Consider the following 23,249-nt stretch of genomic DNA (forward strand, 5'->3'; position numbering starts at 1 on the left):
TGAGTATAGAGATAAGATAGATAGAGATGTGTATGGAGAGAGAGAGAGAGAGAGAGAAGCCAAGCACCAAATTGCTGCCTTTAAACCAGGCGCCAAGCAGACCCAGCAGCGACAGGCAAGACTCGGGCGCCGTCGGGCGCGCGAGGGTTTGCGCGCATCCCGCTGCCTGACGCCCCTGCAAGCCAATCAGAGGGCGCGTCCCTGAAGCACCTTGTGACAGGCAGAGGCGGCCCTCCCTCCCTCCCTCTCCTCGCCCCGAGCGAGAGAAGCTGCGAGGCTGGGCGGGCCCAGCTCGGCCGCTGCTCAGGGCGGTGTTTCGAGAGCGGCGTCGGCGATCGCGGTTTGTCGCCGCCCCAGGGTTCAGGAGCTTATTTAAGCCGGCCACGCGCACACACACGAGCACAGGCGCGCGCGCGCGACGCAGGCAGCAGCTGAGCATCCTTAGCAGCAGCAGCAGCAGCATCGGGCAGCCAGGGAGCCGGTGGGGGAGCAGCAGCAGCAGCAGCAGCCCGAGCCAGACAAAGCAAAGATGGCAGGGATCCTCGCTTGGTTCTGGAACGAGAGGTTCTGGCTGCCGCACAATGTCACCTGGGCGGATCTGAAGAGCACCGAGGAAGCCACCTTCCCTCAAGTGGAGGACCTCTACCTGGCCTTCCCCCTGGCCTTCTGCATCTTCATGATCCGCATGGTTTTCGAAAGGTGAGGCTGGGATCTGGATGCTGCTCTCTCTCTCCAGCCCCACAAGCCCCCCCAGGGAAAGGGCTGCCCTCTTCTACTTCTTCCCATAGGCAAACAAGCTCCCAACTCGCTCGTGTGGGGCTTGTTTTATTTGGGCCCCTGGGGTTCTCTCCGCCTCTGGAGATGTTGGCTCTGGGGGTGGTGAGGGGGCTTTGCAGTTCGTAGGCAGACAGCCTCATGAGTGGGGATTATAGGGGGTGTACGGATCAAACTTCTCTGAAGAATAAGAGGTGTGTGTGTGTGGGTCGCCAGCATTGGTCCAATGTTAGCAGCATGGGTCCAATGCTGCCACACTGACTTAAAAAAACACACACCAAAACCATGCCCACTCAAAAGGCAAGGAGGCATTTTATTTTGATTAGAGAGGCTTTTCGAGCTAAGCTTTAGATCACCTTCCTGGTCACTCCTTCCCCCAGATGCTACCAATGCAGATGGTTTTGTGGTGGGCAACGTGCCTGTGTGATGGCATTCAAGGCAAAAATTCATTGATAAATGACCAGCAGACTTGCTAGTATCGGATTGGGGGGGACGACGACTATGTGCTTGACCCTTCTGAAAAATCCAGTATTGTTGCTGTTTTTGAAAATGAGAACACCACATTGATGGTTCCACCAACTTCCTTGAAATAGGCTAATCGCCTCATTTCTAAAATGAGGAAAGCAGGGTTCAGGCAAGTCTGCCTGGAGCCCAGGCCTCAGACCTGTAAACTGCTGTCTAATAGCACAGCTGTGAGTAGGTAAGCTGTGAGAAGGAGGTAAAATGCTCCGCACATACCCAGAGGTACACATACCTTTTACCTCATGTTCTGGATCTCATGTATGGCATTTTGAACACCTCATGGGTTTATGAGTCCTTGGTCGAAATAATTCTGACAACACTATTCCGTGTGAAACACCTGACTGGAAAAAACCCCATTTCTTAAAAAGGTCACTTGTATACTGGTGACATAGCTTGTAGGTTTTTAAGTAAAAGCGAATCAGTGTCATAAAACAGTAAAATGCTGTACACTTCATGAATACAATCTGATTATTAATTAAGCTAGGAATCTATCGGTTTTCAGTCCTTTGTTACATCTCCAAAATTATTTGCTCCAGGGAAAAGCCTGATGGTTAAGTTGGCAGTCTTTCCTTTATGCTTTCCCTGTTGTTCCGTTGAAGAGCTGTTTCCCTTCATGATAAACACAGGACAACAACACAACAGAAAAGAATCCTTTTTGGAAATGCAGAATAATAACTGCTGTGATAGTTAACTGAGAACACCTCTTAAATTTTAAGGTTGCTGTTTATAATGATCTACATAGAATATATCACTTTTCTGAAATAGTAACCCAAACTGATCATACACTAAATGTTAGTTAATACAATGTGTGAAGATATTGTGTGATAAAAATGTCTAGTTTTCCTGGAGGGTCATTTTGAGTACTTCTGCCCTAGCCTTTTCTCCCAAGATGGACAACATTTGTTTACTTGTTTTGTGTCCTGGATTATAAGGAATATGCTTTCCACACTCAGAATATGCTTTCCACACTGTTACATTCCTGCATTTTCCCTGTTGTCCTGCTTTTTTAAAAAGTTTTTTTTAAAGTGCTGTTTTGTAGTGATTTTTAGACCTATCAAAATAACAGCTCAAAGCTTTCAAATATGACATAGTGCTATTGTTTCTCCTGGTGTAGTGGAGGGCTTGGTGATGTGCCCCTCCCTTTTCTACATTACCTACCTGTCTGTAATTAACTTAATTGTCTCTATCGCTCCATCCTCTGCTGTGGAGTTCTTTAAACTCCTTCTGCGTTTCACCTGTGTGGTAAAGGTGATCTTCTATATGGAATGGAGGCAGGGTAGGGGGAAACAGACCTTACCCACTTCTCTTTTTCATTAACACATTATGGGATGGATGGATGCATGCACGTAAGTCTTGAGAATTTTTAAAAAGAAGGACATACAGAGCAAAAGTTATTGACTGTTGCCTAGGCTGCAGGACTGTCTTAGCAATGGTAGCCTCAGCAACACAAGCTCTGACTTTCCTCCCTTGGTGTTGCTGGGTAAGTCTGCTCAGTACACCCATGGTAGGAGTGCATGATGGTGATGCTGCTGCCCATTTCATATTGCCTCTTTTCCTTCCAAGTGTTCTCAGTCTCCATTGCAAGAGACTGGTCCATTTGGATAGGTGAAAATTGAGCTTCCTATCAGTTCAAGAGAGGGGTGCAACTGTTGCTCCCCTCTGCTTGTTGCTGCAGGTTCTTTTTTCCTTGTCATCTCATCTCTTTTATGGGGTGAGCTGCAGCTATGACTGTCCTTCTCAACACTCTTTACCATCAATTGTCCTAAAGCACATACTATTGTCTTGGAGACTCTCTGAAGGAACTTTGGTCTTAAGGATCCTTCTTTTAGGATGACAACACTATAGTTTGAAAACAAAATGAAACCATGCCACCTGGGGTTTAGATAATACTCTAATGCCAAGGAATAGGACTAACACTAGTATGACATTAATCAAATAAAAAATAAACTGGTGTGTTTGTAACACAAAAAACAACTTTGTCAGAAGGTGGCTGTTTCCCATCCACAATATTTTGCTTTTTATTGCTCACAGGTATTCCCTTTCTGGAATGTCACAATTCCGCTCTTCCCTTCTACTTCAAACATCCAACAATCTCTTTTATTCTTCACCAGTAAAGAACAAACACTTTCTTTAACAATGCACATTTTTTAAGAGCCCAGAATTGGATGTAAACTGAGCAATTTGATAACCTGATGCTCTGCATATGTTTACCAGGATACCCAGGCCAAATATTTATTTCTGAATCCTTTATAACTACTCTTTCATTATATAGTGCAATGTCAATATATGGCTTTCACATAGTTCACATTATTGCTTTTTATAAAGAGATAGAAGCTCCCGTTTTCTCCTGCCTAAACTCAGGAAAAACGCATGCAGAATTCTCACTTAGGTAAACTACCATAGAGGCAAAAGATAGTACAACAGTTTTTTGATAAAATCAGCTCATAAAATCTTGTACTCCACCGAGTTATGGAGGATGGGTTTAGTTACCGGTACTTGCATTTACACTTGAATCTCCGCATAATTGGTGTGTCGTCGTCGTCCCCCCCCAGGAACTGGGAGAAGAGAGCACTCCTTGGGTTGCCTTGTGTGCCTGAGAGCCTTTCAATGGAAACATGGTGCTCTGAGGCCCCATAGGCAATGGACTGAGGAAGTGGAACATAGGAAGGGTAGAGAATGAGATTTTTGGTGAAAGGGAATGGAGAGGGGGGAACTGAGGAGAGAACAGCAACAGAGTTTGGTCAAGAGAGAGCGGCTTAAAGAAGGGGCACAAAGTAGGCCGTCCCCTGTCAAGCTGGAATTGGAGGGAACAGTTTGTAAGGATATGAAGGGCATAATGGGTGGTAAAAAAAATTGGAGTTGAAGAAAGAAGTCAATGGAAAAGTAGGACTAGGGAAAACCATGTAGCCTAGAGATGGGTTGTTCTGTACTGTTGGCAGGGTGACAGAGGAGGCCAGGGATACACAAGTATGCTAGGTTTAGAGTCTCTTGACTCGGAGGTGTCAGTATCATGGCAATATAAGGAGCTAGCAACCTTAGAAGGACAAGGGAGGGGTGTGATGCTGTAGGTAATGTAGTTTATTTGAACTAACTAGCCAATTCTAAGACTGCTGACTTCCAGGAATGTCTTTGAAAAGTGGTATGAAGTCAAAGTAAAAATGCTGTGAGTCCTCTGCCCAGCTGTCGCCCCTTATCGTCATGGCTTCTCCCCACAAAATCCCGCAAAGGAAATATGGGTCTCTAACAGACTTTTCAGAATCTCACAACTCTAATCCCCAGAGTTCCTTGAGGGAAGCAAATCCGTCAGCGTCCATAGAGATTTGGCCCCATGTGATGTACAAATGCATGTCAGCCATCTTCTGTTCCCTATTACGGTATTTTGATTTTACTTTTAAATGAGAAGCAGCTTGGGTAGATGGGAATTCTGAATAGACACACAGAAGGTGGAAAGGTGTGTTGAAACCCCTTTGTCTACAGCTTCTTCACACCCATGCTTTTCAGATTTTTCCACCATGCCCCCCCATCCCCTGGGCAAGAGTTTGCCCTCTAAAATAAACATTTAGAACGTATGAATTAGGAAAGACCATGGACTCAGCTACATTAGTCAAAAAACTGTGTTTTGAATGCATTATAAACATGCACTAGATGGCAATGGAGAGTAAAAAAGAAATCTATGTGATTTTCCATAATGTTTTTTTCTTTTGTTATAACGATTTAATTTCTTTCTTGTTTATAGTATTTTTTCTCTCTGTGTGTAGATCCACCCCAGCAAAACTGTTTGGAAGTTGTGCTCAAAATGTTGTTTGGGGTCCTGATCTGGTTTTTTTTTGGGGGGGGGGAACAAACCATTGTTTGCTGGGTTTGGAAGAGAGAGAAAGCTTGCATAAAAAGCCCATATAGATTTATTTATGCAAATAGATTCTTATCCTGCTATTCCATGACAAAGGCAACATAGAAATTTAATTTAGAACAATAAAACATACCAACAAAAAAAACCCCCTAAGGTAATTAAGTGAAATACTGTATTGATTTAAAGCAGATTAGTTACAATTAAAGACCTAGGTAAACAGGATGGCCTTATCCTGGCATTTAAAAAAGATAGTAATGACAGTACAAATTGAATTGTGGAGAGGGAATTCTACCATCAGGGGTTGTGCACTCATCTCGCTCTATAGGCCGAGGGAGCCAGCGTTTGTCCGCAGACAGTTTTTCCAGGTCATGTGGCCAGCATTACTAAGCCACTTCTGGAGAAACCAGAGCAGCGCACGGAAACGCCGTTTACCTTCCTGCTGGAGCGGTACCTATTTATCTACTTGCACTTCAAACTGCTAGGTTTGCACTTCAAACTGCTAGGACGTGCTTTCAAACTGCTAGGTTGGCAGGAGCTGGGACCGAACAACGGGAGCTCACCCCATCGCGGGGATTCGAACTACCGATCTACTGATCGGCAAGCCCTATGCTCTTTAGTTTAGACCACATCGCCACCAAGATAGGTTCATTCAAACTTGTGCCAATTGGCTCTTTTGAAAATGCCTTGCTAATAATGAAAATTGCAGACTGAAGGTGCATATGCAAGGCAAGGTGTCCATTTTCAGTGTTTTCAGCTGGTTCGCAGACTGGGGCATACAAAAGGCTCACTTGTATCTACTTATTACGCTGAGATATGTCTGTCGCTCACTTTTGTAGTTAATACAGTTATATATCAGTTGACATTTATTCACTCATTATAAGCTAACTGCAACTGCTAGCAATCTAATGAGAATGATTGCTTTCTTTGCAGTCCTATGTATGATTACTCGGATGCAAGTTTCATTGAATGTCGTAAGCAGGCGTAGAATCAGACTCCGTGTGGCTTTACACAAAGATTTAATAATGTCTGTCCAAAGACACATGACGTACAATACACTTGACAACCTGCTTTGAGGATTAGAATTTCTTACTGTCTATTTGCAAGTCTCCTTTTGACCTAGAAATGGATACAGCTTCTAATGGTGCTAATCTCACCCTATTTAGCAGGGTGTCTTCATGACCACCTCAGATTTCAGTATTATTCACCATAGTATTCCATTCAGTATTCTGCTTTTCATCTTTCCTCAGTTGCTTAAATCACTTAATGCAAATGTAGTAGGAACACAAAGCTGTAGCCATTTTGACAGAAAGTACACTCCTACATCTTAAGTAACTCTCTGTCCATGTTTGTCCCAAAGTCGTGCTGAGTTCAGTGAGGCTGGCTCCAAAGTTAACATACAGAGGATTGTACCCTTAGTCATTTTGTCAAGAACTCACCTCTGCTTTCTATATGGAAGTGCCAGTATTACATCTCTCAATTACAACACTTTGAGATAATTGCTTCCCACAAATACCTAATTGCATGTGAGAATTGTGTGGAAATAAATTGCTTGCCTTTTTCTGTGGGCTTGCTTGCCTGGAAAAGGGAGTAGAAGCTCAAATAACCTTTTATTCCAGTTTTGCTGAGTTGTCAAGCACAAATTTTGACACCAAACTGTTATGAAACTGTTATCAGTTGTTATGAAGAGATTAGGCATGGGTTAGGACAGGGGTGAGCTCCCGTTGCTCAGTCCCAGCTCCTGCCAACCTAGCAGTTCGAAAGCACGGCAAAAGTGCAAGTAGATAAATAGGTACCACTCCAACGGGAAGGTAAACGGCGTTTCCGTGCTCTGCTCTGGTTTCGGTGTTCCGTTGGCCACATGACTCGGAAAAACTGTCTGTGGACGAACGTCGGCTCCCTCGGCCAGTAAAGCGAGATGAGTGCCGCAACCCCAGAGTGGACTGTGACTGGGCTTAACTGTCAGGGGTCCTTTACCTTTACCTTTAGGGACAGGGTAAGACCAGATTCAAATCCCCACTCAGCTATGATCTTTTCTGGATAACATTGAGCCAGTCATTCACTTAGTCTCAGCTTAACCCACCTTGCAAGGTTGCTGTAAAAATGAAATTGGGAGGAGAGGCCAAGTATGCCTTTTGAGTTCCTTGGAGGAAAGTTGGGATATAAATGTAATAAAGAAAGCAAATATATTTTATAAGTTTCAGCAGCTTGGGGAAGGGCTGGTGGGGGAAAATCATATTCCTAGGTGCATGAAATAGCTTGTTCTTTGTCATGCTAGGGACCTGTGGTTTGTTTTTGTTTTTTAAAAAAGAGAGAAATAATTTCATTGACATCAGTAGGGCTGATTTTTGAATACTCAGAGAATTGTCTTGTAAGTTTCAGTTTACCCTCAAGCTTTAAATAATTCAGATTCTAATGTCTGTTTACTGAGGCTTTACCAAATTATTTGTGATAATGGGTGTAGGTCCTTCATTTTTTTATTTTTTCCTGCTCTTAACCTTTGAACCTTAACTAAGCTAGTCCAGAAGCTTTTAACGGAAAGTGCTCATTTCAAAGGGAATGCAGCTCACAAATGCCTTTTAATGATAGTTATATGGGAGAGGCAGTGCTCCAGAAACAAAGACTGCAAGGCAGAGATGAGAGCGAGAGGCTGATCTTCAGTAAAGCTGGATAAGTCTTTTCGCACAGTCAATAGAGGGGATGGAGGGGAAATATCTCTGTTCTTCATAGGGTGAGTTGGAAATCACTACTTAGAGAATGGGTTTCGTTGCAGCACCCTCTGTCTCTTCCCCCCACCCCACCCTAACATAATCTCTCATGATTGTGTCACTCTTGTGGTATTTGGGTTTCTTCCATTGTGATTGTCGCACTGCTTCATGATTCATAGCAATCCTGCTGGATCAGACAGTTTGCCTAATCCACCACTCTTTTCCTGTACTGACAAACCAGACACCTCTAATAAACCCACAAACAGGACATGAAAACAGTAGCTCTCCCCTACTGGTAGCTCCCCAGTTGCTGTTTGGAAGCACAGATGGTGCCTGCAATAAAGTGTTGCAGCACGGAGCACTCCTGGTCGGGGTTCCTGCTAGCTGTGGCCCTTTTCAGGAGATTCTATTCTCCTCTCACTCTGTTCTCAGACCCCAAAAAGGGTCTGTCAGCATTCCATGCCCAATGGGCATGTTTGGCCTCCGTTGGGTTGTTTTTTAAAGTGTTTTTTAAGGACATGTTTTTAAAAACAACAAAGACAACAAAGCAGTCTTTGAGGTTTCCCGAAGCATTGTTGTTGGCTGTTTGCAACATACAGTGGTACCTCTGTATGTGAACAGGATCCGTTCCGGAGCCCCATTCGCATCCAGAAGCGAACGCAACCCGCGCGTGCGCATGATGTCATTTTGACCGTCTGCGCATGCGTGAGCGGTGGAACCTGGAAGTAATACGCTCCATTCATTACTTCCGGGTCGCCGCAGTGCACAACCTGAAAATACTTATCCCGAAGCTACTTCAACCCAAAGTATGACTGTCATGATGTGGGTGGGTGGGTGTGTTTGGTGGGGCAAAACTCTTTCTCTTTCACACAGGAGGCCTGCAGTTCTGCATGAGCAAATGGGCAGGTGCTCTGCTCCCCTCCATCCATGAAGTGAGGGAGGAAACGTTTGTCCACTGTCAGATTGCTTTGCAAGACACCAGTGAAGAGACTATCTTGGCATCCCTTGCAGCTGGAGGGGAAGGGCATATCATCTCATGGTGTTATTGTCATCTTTTTTTTTTTTTAAGGGGAGGAAAGGACTAGTTAGGGAAACTTCCAAAGCTTTGACTAAGTCATGAGGCAAAAGATCTTGGGTGCAGCTGAACACTTTCATTTTCTGAGTCTTGCGACAGGAGTGAAGCAGTTGCCTTTGGTGAAAGAGGCAGCCTGACCCTGCTTCAACAGGGAGAAGAGAAATGGAATGCGCTCTTTTCTCTCTCCCCAGGCCCCCCCCCCAAATACGTGAGCCCTGATCTACTGTTTCATAGCAGAGCAAGGTATGCAGATTCTACTTCTCTTTCTTTCTAAGCTTAAACCTGCTGGCTTCTTAGCCTTAATGGTCAGCTTTGTATTTCAGTGTGTGTCTCCACCATCTGGAGATGCATGCTTGGGATCCTGGGATCTTGACTCTTTTCACACATTAGCAACACATCCTCTAGAATTCTGTCCATGATATTTTTATCTGCACAAATTTTATCAGAATGAATTTCAGGAAGCCAAAAAGTCGTATTGGAAAATACGGCTTTTGAGCAGTCTGCTCCCAAAATAGGAACCAGGCATTCCATTTTGGCGACTGAAACCCTGGTTTGATGGCCGTTTGGCGCCTAGCTTATATACCGTGAGTTTCATGTGTTGGGCAACTGCAGTTTGCGTAATCTGTATCAGCAGGCCTTGGGAAGGGCAGCGGTGGTGGTACTAGCAGCTCATATGCTCAGTCTTGGAGGCTTGGGAAAGGCAGTAGAGGATGTCAGAGCATCAGAGGAGGTGGAAGCTGCAGCAAGAGTTGGCTGTAGCCACCTGCCAGAGAGTGGGCCTTAACAGATGCCTGATGGTGCTGATTTCTGACTCTGGGCCACACTAAAATCAACTGTAGACTTGTATTCGTATTGCACAGGAAGCTGCTTAATGATTTCATAGGATGTATGCAACAAACAGTTGACTCCTGTTTTGAATTTTATACATTTTATGAATTCTAAAGGTGCTTCTTAAAGGTTGAATTATAATTTTGGATTGCATTACCACAGTATTTCACCCAGGTGAATGCTCTACTGGTTATAGGAGATCTGCCAGCTTATGTTGATAAAAGTTATGCTAATTTTATGCAGCTTGGACACCCCCCCCGAAACATTTTCAGTGTAGTGATAACAAAATGCCACCTCCTTCTGTTTATACTGTAGCCCCAATCCTAGTTCTACAATACCCAGACATATATTGGTTTGAGAAGAAATGTGTGGTAGAATAATTCACTGCAGCCTGAAAGGTGGGTGGTGAATCGTTTTTATCTATAGTCCCTCTCCTCCCTTTTCTGAAAGCCTATTCTTGTGCTTACACCATCCACTTTACATGCCAGCTAAAATTTGCAGAATTTACTACAGTGCAATGTGAGAGCAGTTCTCGTGGCACAACCTGCATGCTTATGACAAAACCTCTCTCTTTTGTTATGTGTTTAAAACATGTAGGCTTCTGCCCAGTGCATGATAACAAGAACAGCAGAGTGTGGCAGTGCCTACAATAGTTGGTTTTGCAAATCTCAAGGAGTTGTGTCTGGCAGCCTGACAACGCTATGATGCAAACTAAAAGATGGAGCTTCAAACAAGCTTCAACAAGCCTATGAATTAAATTCTAATCCCTAATTTGCAATGACTCTGTTCCTGTAAATAAATGAATGCCCGTGGGGGTGTATCAGAGGGTCAGGGTGACATGCTCTGCCCCCAACTTATGCACCTTCAATTGAATGTCTCTGCAGAACACCTGTGTGTATGGCACTTTCTCTGTAATTGGGAACCCTGGGGAAAGCGATCTAATGAACCACAAAGGGGAAAGCCCTATGTTATAGTGGTACCTCGAGTTACAAACGCTTCGGGTTACAAACTCCACTACCCTGGAAGTAGTTGCTCCGGGTTGTGAACTTTGCTCCAGGATGAGAACGGAAATCACACGCCAGTGGTGCGGCAGCAGTGGGAGGCCCCATTAGTGAAAGCGCGCCTCAAGTTAAGAACGGTTTTGGGTTAAGAACGGACCTCTGGAACGAATTAAGTTTGTATCCCGAGGTAGCACTGTATTCACTTTGTTGGCATTTTGACTGAGTGTGAGCACATTGCCCCTCTGTGCTTATTTTACTCTGCACACTTAAGAATGGGGCATGTGTGCGCAGCTGATTGTCACCAGAAGAGGACATTCATAGTGCAAAACCTCCCTTTTCAAATTGCAGCTTTCTCCCCTTTCAGGCTGCAACTTTTGTCCATGCCTTCATGTCTACCAATGACAGTATTCATAGTATGGTGGAGTATGGAGAGCCTAGCCTTGGGGTCTTGCTCTGTGCTTGGGTCACCAAACTCTCTGACTTTTTTCACATGCTAAAGCAGCCTCTTAACTGCTCAGCCAATCAGGTAAGGTAGCCTTACATATTCCAGACCCGCCTCCGACCCCCCTACATCCTGCAAACAAAGAAAAGATAATTCAAATACTATGCACCTGCCCTCCTCTTACATTTAACTTGTAAGCTCCACTCTGAAAATTCATTTCTTCATCATCTGTGTAAAATCCTGTTTTCTATATGATTCGCTGGCAAGTTTCTTTCTTTCTTTCTTTCTGAACCATACACCTGGCTATTTGGCATCTGCTGTCTTTTTTTTTTTAATCATCTTGTCACCTCTATTTAAAAAAGCAATTTCCCTTCTGACATCCCTCCACCCCTGCCCCTTTTCTCTAAGTGATGTAGTCACTGATCTGTTAACAAAAAAGAACTAAGAACAGACTTGGTAATATTAGAATTAGTGAAATAGACAAGAGACTACTGGTATCTGGTTCCTTCTTTTGCTTCCCACTTTCTACCTTTTCATGGAGCAATGTATGTCAAGGTCTAGAATAAATACTAAAAAGAAAAGAACAGAAATAAATTCTCAAGACATAGGTGAATTGACTGAGATTGGCCAGAGCCAAATCTAGAGAAAGATTTGACCTAGTTCTATCAAACTGTTCAACATAGCAGACTAAGTTGGTTATAAATCTGTTTGTTTTTTTAAATCAAATGCCTGAAATGCAGCTATATTTCCAGTTAGACAAATTCACAATCTTATTTTTAGGGTGTACATTTGATAGGTTAGGCAAATGCTGGAACGAATATTTCAAGCTGTGCTCGTGCCAAGGTGCACACGCGCTTACTTTGTTACATTGGGTTTACTTCTCATTCTGCAATATTGTGCAGTATTCAGTTGCATATGCCCATCTGTGTTGCTGGAGCAGTGAGTGCGCACACTCCAGGATTTGCAACCGTTCTTTTCCTATTGCCTTTTTTCATTCTAATTTAATTACAATTACAGGTCATGTTAAAATTTGGGTTCCGATAATCTGTTGGTTTATTGGTACAGATTATGCTTTTTTGAACAAATTCATTTTTTGTATGCACAGACACAAAATAAATTATGCAAGAAATACCAGAAAGAGTGCTACAACTTAAACCTCTCTCTCTCTCTCTCTCTCTCTCTCTCTCTCTCTCTCTCTCTCTTTCTTTACAGTACTTAGTATTTCTTGGTAGACTTATTCACATGAGATGGTTTTTCACAGTAAAACAAAAAGCATCTTGTCTCTCTGTCTTTCCCAGAGGCTCATTATAGTGAGTGACTTTCACCATCACTATGATATGTCAGGGACTTCAGAGCCAAATATCCACCACAGATTTGGTCTCTCCTACTATCTTTGCAATTGAAATATAGCGGTAAGCTGTAATGAACCAATTGTTTGCCAGACGATTGGTGTATTCATTCTCTTTCTCTCTCGCATACTCACACATTGTCCACAGAACAATATCTTTGAGGTCTAGTCCAGAGGTTATATGTTAGTGGGAAAATGTACATATCCTATGCATCTGATTTCTTAGTCAAACCCCAAATTAGAAATACCGGTATTTCCTGTTTCATTAAACCAAGGAGAAAAGAATAACAAGAGGAGGAAGTTGTGATCTAATGTGTCCTGTATCTTCATAATTACTCTGTGTACATCATTATTTAATTCCAGTGAGATGAGCTTCATGATGATGCTCTATATTAGGGACTGCCAGACATCTGCCTTTAGTTGGTTGAAATATTTAATTATGCCAATCAATTGATTAATATAATAGGAGTACAGAAGGACTTGTTCCTATGGCTGCACCTATTACAAGTGGAAGATGAGCAAGGGAGATGAATAGTTAAATGTTTTGACTGAAATTTAAGACAATGGAAAGTTTAAAGAGGAAGGTCTGGAAAAGCAGTTATCATTATTGGATCTCTAGGGCCCGGATGGTGGTTGGCCCATCTTCAAATTGGTTGCTGATTCCTAGTCTTGTGCATTCTGTGAGCATCCTTTATTTATTTATTTATTTACCATATTTATAGTCCTCTCTTCGCCCAAAGAGGAGCAGAGCACTGTGCCCCTGCTCCAGCAGCCTGATCACTTTCCTTCATGCAATTTCCTTGTCGCCTGTGGCTAACGGCAGACGTCTTAGATTTTAAACTTTCTCAATTTGAAATTCAGATATTTGCTGAAGTATGCATACTAACTGGTTATAGTTATTAAAACTGGGTCAAAGCTAATACAGCCAGTTACATTTTAATTGCTATTGTGACACACACACGCGCGCGTTCAGGAAGTGTCCCAACTCTTTTTCATACCAGCATAGAATCCAAGGAGGCTAATAACTTCTGTGGGGTTATTTATTCAGTCCAGGTGTATAATTCACAGCTTTGTGTCATATAGCGTTTTTGCCTGACACAATTATCTGGCTCACAGGAGACAGAATTTTGCTTGGCTCTTTGTACACATGCAAAGATACTAAACAATAACGCTTGCAAGTGCAGACGAGTTTTGCTGCAATCCCATGCATACCTATTTGGAGGTGAGCACTTTTGAACATAGAAAAGTGCTACTTAGTAATTGAGGGTGATGTAGCAAACGGGATGATGTCACAAAAGTACACAAGACAAGTTAGACTTGCTTCATGCTGAAATCACTGAAATGATACATTTGGAATGCTTCCTGAGTAGGCAGGCTCTTCAGAAGCTAAAAATCTCCAAAGGCTGTTTCTGACACTGAACAGAGGCTACCATGAAAAAGAAAGGTTTTCTTGACAAAATGTGGTTATTAACAATACCTATCTGACTTTACAAGTTTTATAGGTTAGCCCGTACACAATGTTGGTTGGTTTTAAATTGCCATACTGTATATTTTAAAAAAAATACTGAAAACTTATGGCTTTCAATAAAAAATCAAAAATCAATAAAAATCAATAAAAAAGAAGCATATTGCCAATGGGATCTCATAAACGAGATCTCGTGCAGCTGTGTTCATTGCCATACATGAAATAATTCTGTCTTCCATAATATTCATTTATTAAAACACATTACCAAAGTGTAGACTTACCCCTCTTCTTGCAAAAAGCCACGAACAAGAGGTCTGAACCTGGATTCTTTAGAATTCAAGTGAAACCAGCAACAGAATGTTGCAACACATAATTATCCTATCTCCTGCCCAGCGTTGCAGTCACTAAATGCATTCTCCAGGATACCATAAGACATGGCACCCTCCAGATGTGGAACATCAACTCCCATTGTTCCTGCTGGCCAGGGCAGATGGGAGTTGTAGTCCAACATATAGAGGGCACCACATTGGCTACCTCAGTTACAAGATGTAATAGCATTCCACTCCTCTTTCCAGTTTCCTTCATTTTTCTTTTCAAACTAACACAACATGTTTCTTTTTCTGTAGTCCCATTTTGGCTCTAATTGGCACTCATCATTTGAGTTCCCTATTAGAGGGAGTGATAGTGGCACAAAATAGCAGATGTCAAGAAAATGACTCATATTTTTAAGGTACTTGTAATGTCAAATATAATATTCTCTCTCTCTCTCTCTATATATATATACTTCCATTGTATAAGGAAGAGCATTTATCTTAAATCTATATACCTTCTTCCTACTGTATCAATTATGAAGCTAACTCTTATTCGTCTTAAAGGATTACATATGCATTTAGGGAGTATGGCACACTGTTGTCTTGTCATAATTGTAAAAATCATGAATAGCTTTTCCAGCACTTTTCCTTCAGGTAGAAGAATTCCAAAGAAGGAATCCGTTCCTCTGTTTGGTAGAAGAATAGTGAAATGCTGTTTTTCTCTTCCTACCCTTCTAAGCAAGTGTTTAAGGTAATAGTTGTCAGAGTGGGCACACGGTGAATGTTCTGAGGATTCACCCATCCATGTTGGACCTGATTCATGAATCCAGGTGTACGGAGACAGTTCCACAGGGCAAATAGTTCTCTGTGCCCTTCAGCGTTGCGTCTTTCCACTATGTTGCTCCAAGTGGATCCATATTCACCACACCACTTTTAAAAAGGCATCTTTTGTTCCATCTTTTTTAAAAACAGATTGCTTTATTTCTCTTTAGCCAGACCTTCGCTACACCCTCCCTCCCTTTCGATGCATAAAGTTTTATATGGGTTGTCCCTGAAACCCAGTCTTCCCACCCACCACTGTGCATTTGCTGTTGTGTGTTTAAAGTTGATGGAACTGCATGCACAGTGAGCAGCTTCATGCAAACAGCTTGAATCTTGGAGGAGTCTTGTGTGGTTGTGCTTCAGGCAGGTACCATGTGGCTCGTTGCACACCTGAACTGACTCTTAAGAGATGGAGTCCGTGATAGCCATTTGGGCCTATCATGAATGTTGCCCCCAAGCTGCTTTACAAGAGAATCCAGACACAGAATAACTGTTGCAAGCATTTGCACCATCCTTTGGGGTCCTGAAACTCGTAAGTCAGAGGTGAGGCACTTGTGGGCCTCCAGATGTTGGACACAACTCCCTCCAGCAGCAATCGGAATGACAAGTGGATAGGGATAATGGGAGTTGCAGTTCAGTAACATCTGAAGGGCAATGGGATCCCCACCCGTACTCTACCCCCGTTACCTGTGACTGTGGGGGATGTAGCATTAGGAGTATGGACACTGTCTCCGTTCAGATATGCCAGGCAGCTGGGGAAGGGGAATAAGATGCCAGAGAGAGTCAGGAAGTCAGATTATCCTCCACCAGGGCCAGGGCCTTCTCAGTGATGGCTCCAACCTGGTGGAATGTTCTGTCCCATGAGACCAGGGCCCTGCTGGATTTAACTTCCTTCCGCAGGGCCCGTAAGACAGAGCTATTCCGCCTGGCTTTCAATTTGAACTTAGCCTGATCTTTTATGCCCCTTCCTTCCCTCCCCCTTCCCTTTTTATGAAGATTATCCGCTCTAGGATCCCACAGCTAATTCTCCCCTTGTCTCCTCACTGACCCAAATAGGACTAACTTGGCCAACTAGCCCTGATCATCATCTAATGTTTATTGGATGGATTTCCCCCCAAATTGATTTTTGAATTCTAAATTTATTGTTATTCACGTTTTATACTGTATTTTATGCTGTTTTTTGTTGCATCAATTAAGTATTTTAAATTTGTTGTTAGCTGCCCTGAGTCTGGTTTTCTGAACCAGGAAGGGCGGGGTATAAATAAAAAGTTGTTGTTGTTGTTGTTGATAAAAAGTTGTTGTTGTTGTTGGTTTTCTGAAGCAGGAAGGGCGGGGTATAAATAAAAAGTTGTTGTTGTTGTTGTTGATAAAAAGTTGTTGTTGTTGTTGTTGTTGTTGTTAATCTTTGGTGGCATTCCTATAGCAAAAATAATGAGTCTCCTAGCCTTTAGTTTCAGATCACTTATGTGACAAGCACTGAAGAAAAGAAGGAATAAATACACAAGATTCCTCCTATAAAGCACTGATATGCTGAGTTAAATGCATTAGAAGTATTAACATCCAGACCAGCACAAATGAGCAAATGTTTCTTCTCCACCCCAATTGTTTTGGAAAACTTACGCCTAAAGAGCAATTTATTTTTAGATATTGCATCAGATGTTCACCAGCTGGCTGTGAAGTATTAATTTTTGACTTTGCATCTGTATGTGCTTTGCTAAAATTGTGTTCTAACAATTATGAATGTAGGCTTACAACATTTGTATCTGTTGAATAATTTCTGCCCCACCTTTCTATTCCGAAAGAGACACTCAACGTGTCTGACAAGGTATACAGTAGAAGCAACTCCAAAGATAAAAACAATTCCATCATTAAAACTGCAATCCTAATCCTCTAGCCACGATGCTGGAGGGGTTTTAGGATTCAACATCTTTTGGGAGGGGTTTTAGGATTCAGCATCTTTTGGCTTCTGCCAGCTGTGCTCGTTGGGGCAAGATACTACAAGTTGTAGTAAAGAGTGTAGGTGAAATGGCTTCCCTATGCCAGAGAGAAGTAGGCTTGGAAGTGAAAGGCAAGATTGGATGGAAGGCTAATGATTTGTCTTCTGCATCTGACGAGGACTACAATTTCCCCTTCAGATTTGGTGATTCCGGTTCATACCTCTTGCATTGCTGCAGTCAGCAAACAGTACCTGTGGCTTACAGCCTGGAAACACTAGCAAGTATTGAATGAATAGCCTGTTCTTTCACAGAGATTACGTAGTTCCCTGAAGTGCAACTACACTGGTATGGCTGTGGCCATCTTTAGCTTTCTGCTTGCAACTGATGTTCAAGTTGCTTGCTGAGTTGTTATCTTGACCTTGCTCTCCAAAAAACCTCAGGATTTTCACACATGCTTCCTCTTCCTCTTTTATTCTTAAGCAATCCTCTGAAGCAGATTGAGGGTGGTATTCAACAAATCTTTACAAAGGGTAGACCTATTGCAGTTAATCAACCCAGTTAGTCATGGCCCATTTAATTTCAGTGGATCTACCCCGAGTAAAAGTTGGTTGAATGCCACCCTAAGCTGCTATCCAGTCTGCCTGTAATGCCATAAATAGTAGCTTGGGAGCTGAACCATAGGGATTGCCTTCTCCTTTCTATTTACCATAGGTGATTCGTGCATGTGTGTGTCTGAGAGGTGGGGGGTTTCGGAAGTGACTTTTGGATCTCAAGCATGAAAAGGAAAGGGCTGTGGCCAGGCTACTTTCAGAGTGTGGCAGGTAAAATATGAAACTTTAGTGTCTGAATGGGTGGCTGTGGGTAGTAAAGATATAGGAGAGATGGAATAAATAAGAGAGGTAGTGCTTTGGAAGGTGAGAACATGAGTGCCTGGGATAGCAATTGAATGGACATCTGGGGAAAATAGGCTATGGAGCAGGACGCTGGGACTTTTAAAGTGTGTATTGTATCTATTAAGTACATACAGGTGAAACTCAAAAAATTAGAATATTGTGGAAAAGTTCATTTATTTCAGTAATTCAACTTAAAAGGTAAAACTAATATATGAGATAGACTCACGACATGCAAAGTGAGATATATCAAGCCTTTATTTGTTATAATTGTGATGTTTATGGCATACAGCTGATGAAAACCCCAAGTTAACAATCTCAGAAAATTAGAATATTAAATGAAATCAGCAAAACGAGGACTGCAAATAGAGCAATATTGGACCTCTGAGAAGTAGAAGCATGCACATGTACTCAGTACTTGGTTTGGGCCCCTTTTGCATCAATTACTGCCTCAATGCGGCGTGGCATGGATGCTATCAGCCTGTGGCACTGCTGAGGTGTTATGGAAGACCAGGAAGCTTCAATATCAGCCTTCAGCTCTTCTACATTGCTTGGTCTCATGTCTCTCATCTTTCTCTTGACAATGCCCCATAGATTCTCTAAGGGGTTCAGGTCAGGCGGGTTTGCTGGCTAATCAAGCACAGTAATCCCATGGGCATTGAACCAGGTTTTGGTATTTTTGGCAGTGTGGGCAGGTGCCAAAGTCCTGCTGGAAAATGAAATCAGCATCCCCATAAAGCTCGTCTGTGGAAGGAAGCATGAAGTGCTCCAAAATCTCCTGGTAGACAGCTACGTTGACCCTGGAATTAATGGAGCACAGTGGACCAACACCAGCTGATGACATGGCTCCCCAAATCTCTTTTCTGATGAGAGCAGCTTTTGCATCTCATTTGGAAACCAAGGACCCAGAGTCTGGAGGAAGAATGGGGAGGCACACAATGCCAGATGCTTGAAGTCCAATGTGAAGATTCCACAGTCTGTGTTGATTTGGGGAGCCATGTCCTATTATATATTCTAATTTTCTGAGATTGTTAATTTGGGGTTTTCATCAGCTATACGCCATAAACATCACAATTATAACAAATAAAGGCTTGACATATCTCGCTTTGCATGTCGTGAGTCTATCTCATATATTAGTTTCACCTTTTAAGTTGAATTACTGAAATAAATGAACTTTTCCACAATATTCTAATTTTTTGAGTTTCATCTGTAGTACTAACAGCTTAGTGGGTTAGACGGTCTGCAGTTACGTGTCATTTGCATCAATTAAACCTTGGAAGACATCGAAATACTGTGTAATTTTGGGCAATTGTAACCATCTGTTTTAGCATAAATGGGTGCAATTCCATTGAAGTCTGAGCTTGAGCCACTTAAGACTCTCACCCCACCCACAAATGTAATTCTTGAAAGCACCATCCCCATCCACAAGCATTTGTGATTTGCCCTACATTTAATATAAAAGCTACTCAGATATATCTGGCATATTTTACCAGTTATTTCATAAGCAGTACTATAGAAGGACTTGACTAAGCGCACAGTGATATCTGTCCTGTGTTTGAATAAATGTTTTTTTCCATATCTAGAAGTCGGGGTGGGGGAATATCTTTGAACGCTGGACTTAATCTGGTGACCTGCAGTAATTTAGAAAAAAAACCCTCTTCTTTCTGGGTAACTGTCTCATTTTTTATTTTTTATTTTAAAATCCTGATTAGTTCAATTACAAATCCAAAACAAAAGTCTGCCCTTTAGCGAGCAGAATGTAGGCAATGTGAGGAAATCTGCTGTGAAACTGGTGGAAAAGGAACAGCATGTCTTTTTCAAAATACCAGTGGAAATGCCACTTCAAATGAGAGAGACTCTCCCCCCATCATGCCCTCTGTTTTTCCATCCCTTTGCTCTTTAGGAAATCACATTATGTCTTAAATCTACAAACCTGAACCATCCCAGACAGACTTTGCAATAAGTGCAAAGTTGTTTCTTTTCATGGGGGTTAGTTTAAGGCTGCTGATGGCCATCACCCAGTGATGGAGTTGTATTTACACTAAACTTGACTATCCTTCACATATGAAACACATCTCCCTTCTTGGAGATAATACGTTCAACAGCTTATATTGCACATGATGGGCTCCTGCCCATGGAGCTCAGTGGTTCCCAGGCACACACACCCCGGACCACTTGAAAATTGCTGACGGACTTGGTGGACCATCTGATTTCTTTGCCTGTTTCAGAATTGTAATGCACCGTACTTGTCCTCTCTTAGTTTCCTCCCTTTTTTTGTGGCTGCATCCTTCATCCCCACCTTCCATTCCTTTCAATTGCCTTCTCAGCCTCTTTGCTCTGTGCCTTTCCCTATCTTTCTGCCAGCCATGGCGTCAATCCTCTAAGGAAGGCAAAGCCACCTTACCGCCCCTTCACTTCTGCAGACCACCTGAATGAAGCTGATGGACCACTGGTGGTCCATGGACCACATTTTGGTGGAACCCTTGTCTAGTTGGCAGGTAATGAACTTCACCTCTTTGCGTTGCAAACAGAATTTAAAGCAGATCATGTTCTGTGTCCAATGAGTCAAATGGAAAAGAGCTATTGGATTTTTTCTTTTGAGTTCCTTGAAGACTTATGAAGGTTGCAGTACACTGGGGTCATTTATCTTAAGTCTTTTAAGTTGGAGGATTTAAATTAAAAACTGAAAAGACTTTAGATTGCTCAATAGCATCCATATTGGTGGTCAAAAAAACATTAACAAGCAGAATTGAGGTTCTGTTATCTCCCTGGGAACAACCTGAAAGACAAATGAGTTGGTGAAATATTGAAAGGATCTGCAACATTTGGTGCTTATTCTAGTTGCGTCTGTAGTTATCTGATATTCTCAGGTGCCTTTAAACAGAGTTGCTACAGCTCAAATCCAGAAAATCTTGAAATTCCTTGGTAGAGAAAATGCTTGGGAACAATGGATGGATATACCTGTATACCTGAAGGAGCGTCTCCACCCCCATCGTTCAGCCCGGACACTGAGATCCAGCGCCGAGGGTCTTTTGGTGGTTCCCTCATTGTGAGAAGTGAGTTACAGGGAACCAGACAGAGGGTCTTCTCGGTAGTGGCGCCCACCCTGTGGAACACCCTCCCTTCAGATGTCAAGGAAATAAGCAGTTATCCTCTCATAGAATCATAGAGTTGGAAGAGACCACAAGGGCCATTGAGTCCAACCCCCTGCCAAGCAGGAAACACCATCAGAGCACTCCTGACATATGGTTGTCAAGCCTCTGCTTAAAGACCTCCAAAGAAGGAGACTCCACCACACTCCTTGGCAGCAAATTCCACTGTCGAACAGCTCTTACTGTCAGGAAGTTCTTCCTAATGTTTAGGTGGAATCTTCTTTCTTGTAGTTTGGATCCATTGCTCCGTGTCCGCTTCTCTGGAGCAGCAGAAAACAACCTTTCTCCCTTCTCTATGTGACATCCTTTTATATATTTGAACATGGCTATCATATCACCCCTTAACCTCCTCTTCTCCAGGCTAAACATGCCCAGCTCCCTTAGCCGTTCCTCATAAGGCATCGTTTCCAGGCCTTTGACCATTTTGGTTGCCCTCCTCTGGACACGTTCCAGTTTGTCAGTGTCCTTCTTGAACTGTGGTGCCCAGAACTGGACACAGTACTCCAGGTGAGGTCTGACCAGAGCAGAATACAGTGGCACTATTACTTCCCATGATCTAGATGCTATACTCCTATTGATGCAGCCCAGAATTGCATTGGCTTTTTAGCTGCCGCGTCACACTGTTGGCTCATGTCAAGTTTGTGGTCAACCAAGACTCCTAGATCCTTTTCACATGTCACCCATCTTGTATTTGTGCCTCTCATTTTTTTTGCCCAAGTGCAATACTTTACATTTCTCCCTGTTAAAATTCATCTTGTTTGTTTTGGCCCAGTTCTCTAATCTGTCAAGGTCATTTTGAAGTGTGATCCTGTCCTCTGGGGTGTTAGCCACCCCTCCCAGTTTGGTGTCATCTGCAAATTTGATCAGGGTACCCTTGAGTCCATCATCCAAGTCATTGATAAAGATGTTGAATAAGACCGGGCCCAAGACAGAACCCTGTGGCACCCCACTAGTCACTCTTCTCCAGGATGAAGAGGAACCATTGATGAGCACCCTTTGGGTTCGGTCAGTCAGCCAGTTACAAATCCACTGAGTGGTAGCATAGTCAAGACCGCATTTTACCAGCTTCCTTACAATAATATCATGGGGCACCTTGTCAAATGCCTTGCTGAAATCAAGGTAGGCTACATCCACTGCGTTCCCTTCATCTACCAGGTTTGTAATTCTGTCAAAAAACGAGATCAGGTTAGTCTGACATGACTTATTTTTCAGAAATCCATGCTGACTATTGGTGATCACAGCATTCCTTTCTAGGTGCTCACAGACTGTTTGCTTAATGATCTGCTCCAGAATCTTCCCTGGTACTGATGTCAGACTGACTGGGCGGTAATTATTTGGGTCCTCTCTTTTCCCCTTTTTTGAAAATAGGGACAACATTTGCCCTCCTCCAGTCTGCCGGGACTTCGCCTGTTCTTCAGGAATTCTCAAAGATGACTGCCAGTGGTTCTGAGATCACATCTGCCAATTCTCTCTTTAAAAGACATCTGAAGGCAGCCCTGTATAGGGATCTTTTTAATATTTAATGCTGTAGTGTTTTTAACATGTGATTGGGAGCCGCCCAGAGTGGCTGGGGAGACTCAGCCAGATGGGCGGGGTATAAATAAATTGTTGTTGATGTTGTTGTTGTTATTATACACCCACCCACACCTGAGTGAATTGTGTCACTCATTGCAATCGAGGAGTCTGACCCACTGCACATAGTCGTGAGAGCCATTTGACAAAAAGTGGCATTCGGTTCTAGCTGATGTTTGGATGTGGCCAGCATGGAATTTAGCTTGCTAATGCAGGGAAGATGCACTTGCATTCCTCCATCTATCTATCATCTACCTACCTACCTACCTACCTACCTACCTACCTACCTACGTATCTTTGGGAAGGAGCTGCATTTCCATAGGTGTTTGTGGAGAAGTCTATGTATGTGTTGTGTTAGGCATTAGGACTACAGATGAGATCTTCTGGGACTGATACACTACAGTGGTACCTCGGGTTACATACGCTTCAGGTTCCAGACTCCGCTAACCCAGAAATAGTGCTTCAGGTTAAGAACTTTGCTTCAGGATGAGAACAGAAATTGTGCTCCAGCGGCATGGCAGCAGCAGGAGGCCCCATTAGCTAAAGTGGTGCTTC

At 42.9% G+C, this 23,249-nt stretch overlaps 1 protein-coding gene across 2 annotated transcripts in view; it reads left to right on the forward strand.

The window, feature by feature from the left end:
• The first annotated feature begins 231 nt into the window (after positions 1–231).
• Positions 232–23,249, forward strand: part of CERS6 (ceramide synthase 6) — a 77,896-nt gene continuing 54,878 nt past the window's right edge. The window contains exon 1 of one of the 2 annotated variants that reach the window (XM_081923603.1): positions 232–699. In XM_081923603.1, coding sequence (XP_081779729.1) covers positions 530–699 — 170 coding nt within the window. In that variant the 5' untranslated portion in view covers positions 232–529. The remainder of the gene's footprint in view (positions 700–23,249) is intronic. The other variant, XM_081923604.1, reaches the window with a different exon arrangement.

Source organism: Podarcis melisellensis (assembly GCF_964234715.1).
Source record: "Podarcis melisellensis genome assembly, chromosome: 1".
Lineage (NCBI taxonomy): Eukaryota > Metazoa > Chordata > Lepidosauria > Squamata > Lacertidae > Podarcis > Podarcis melisellensis.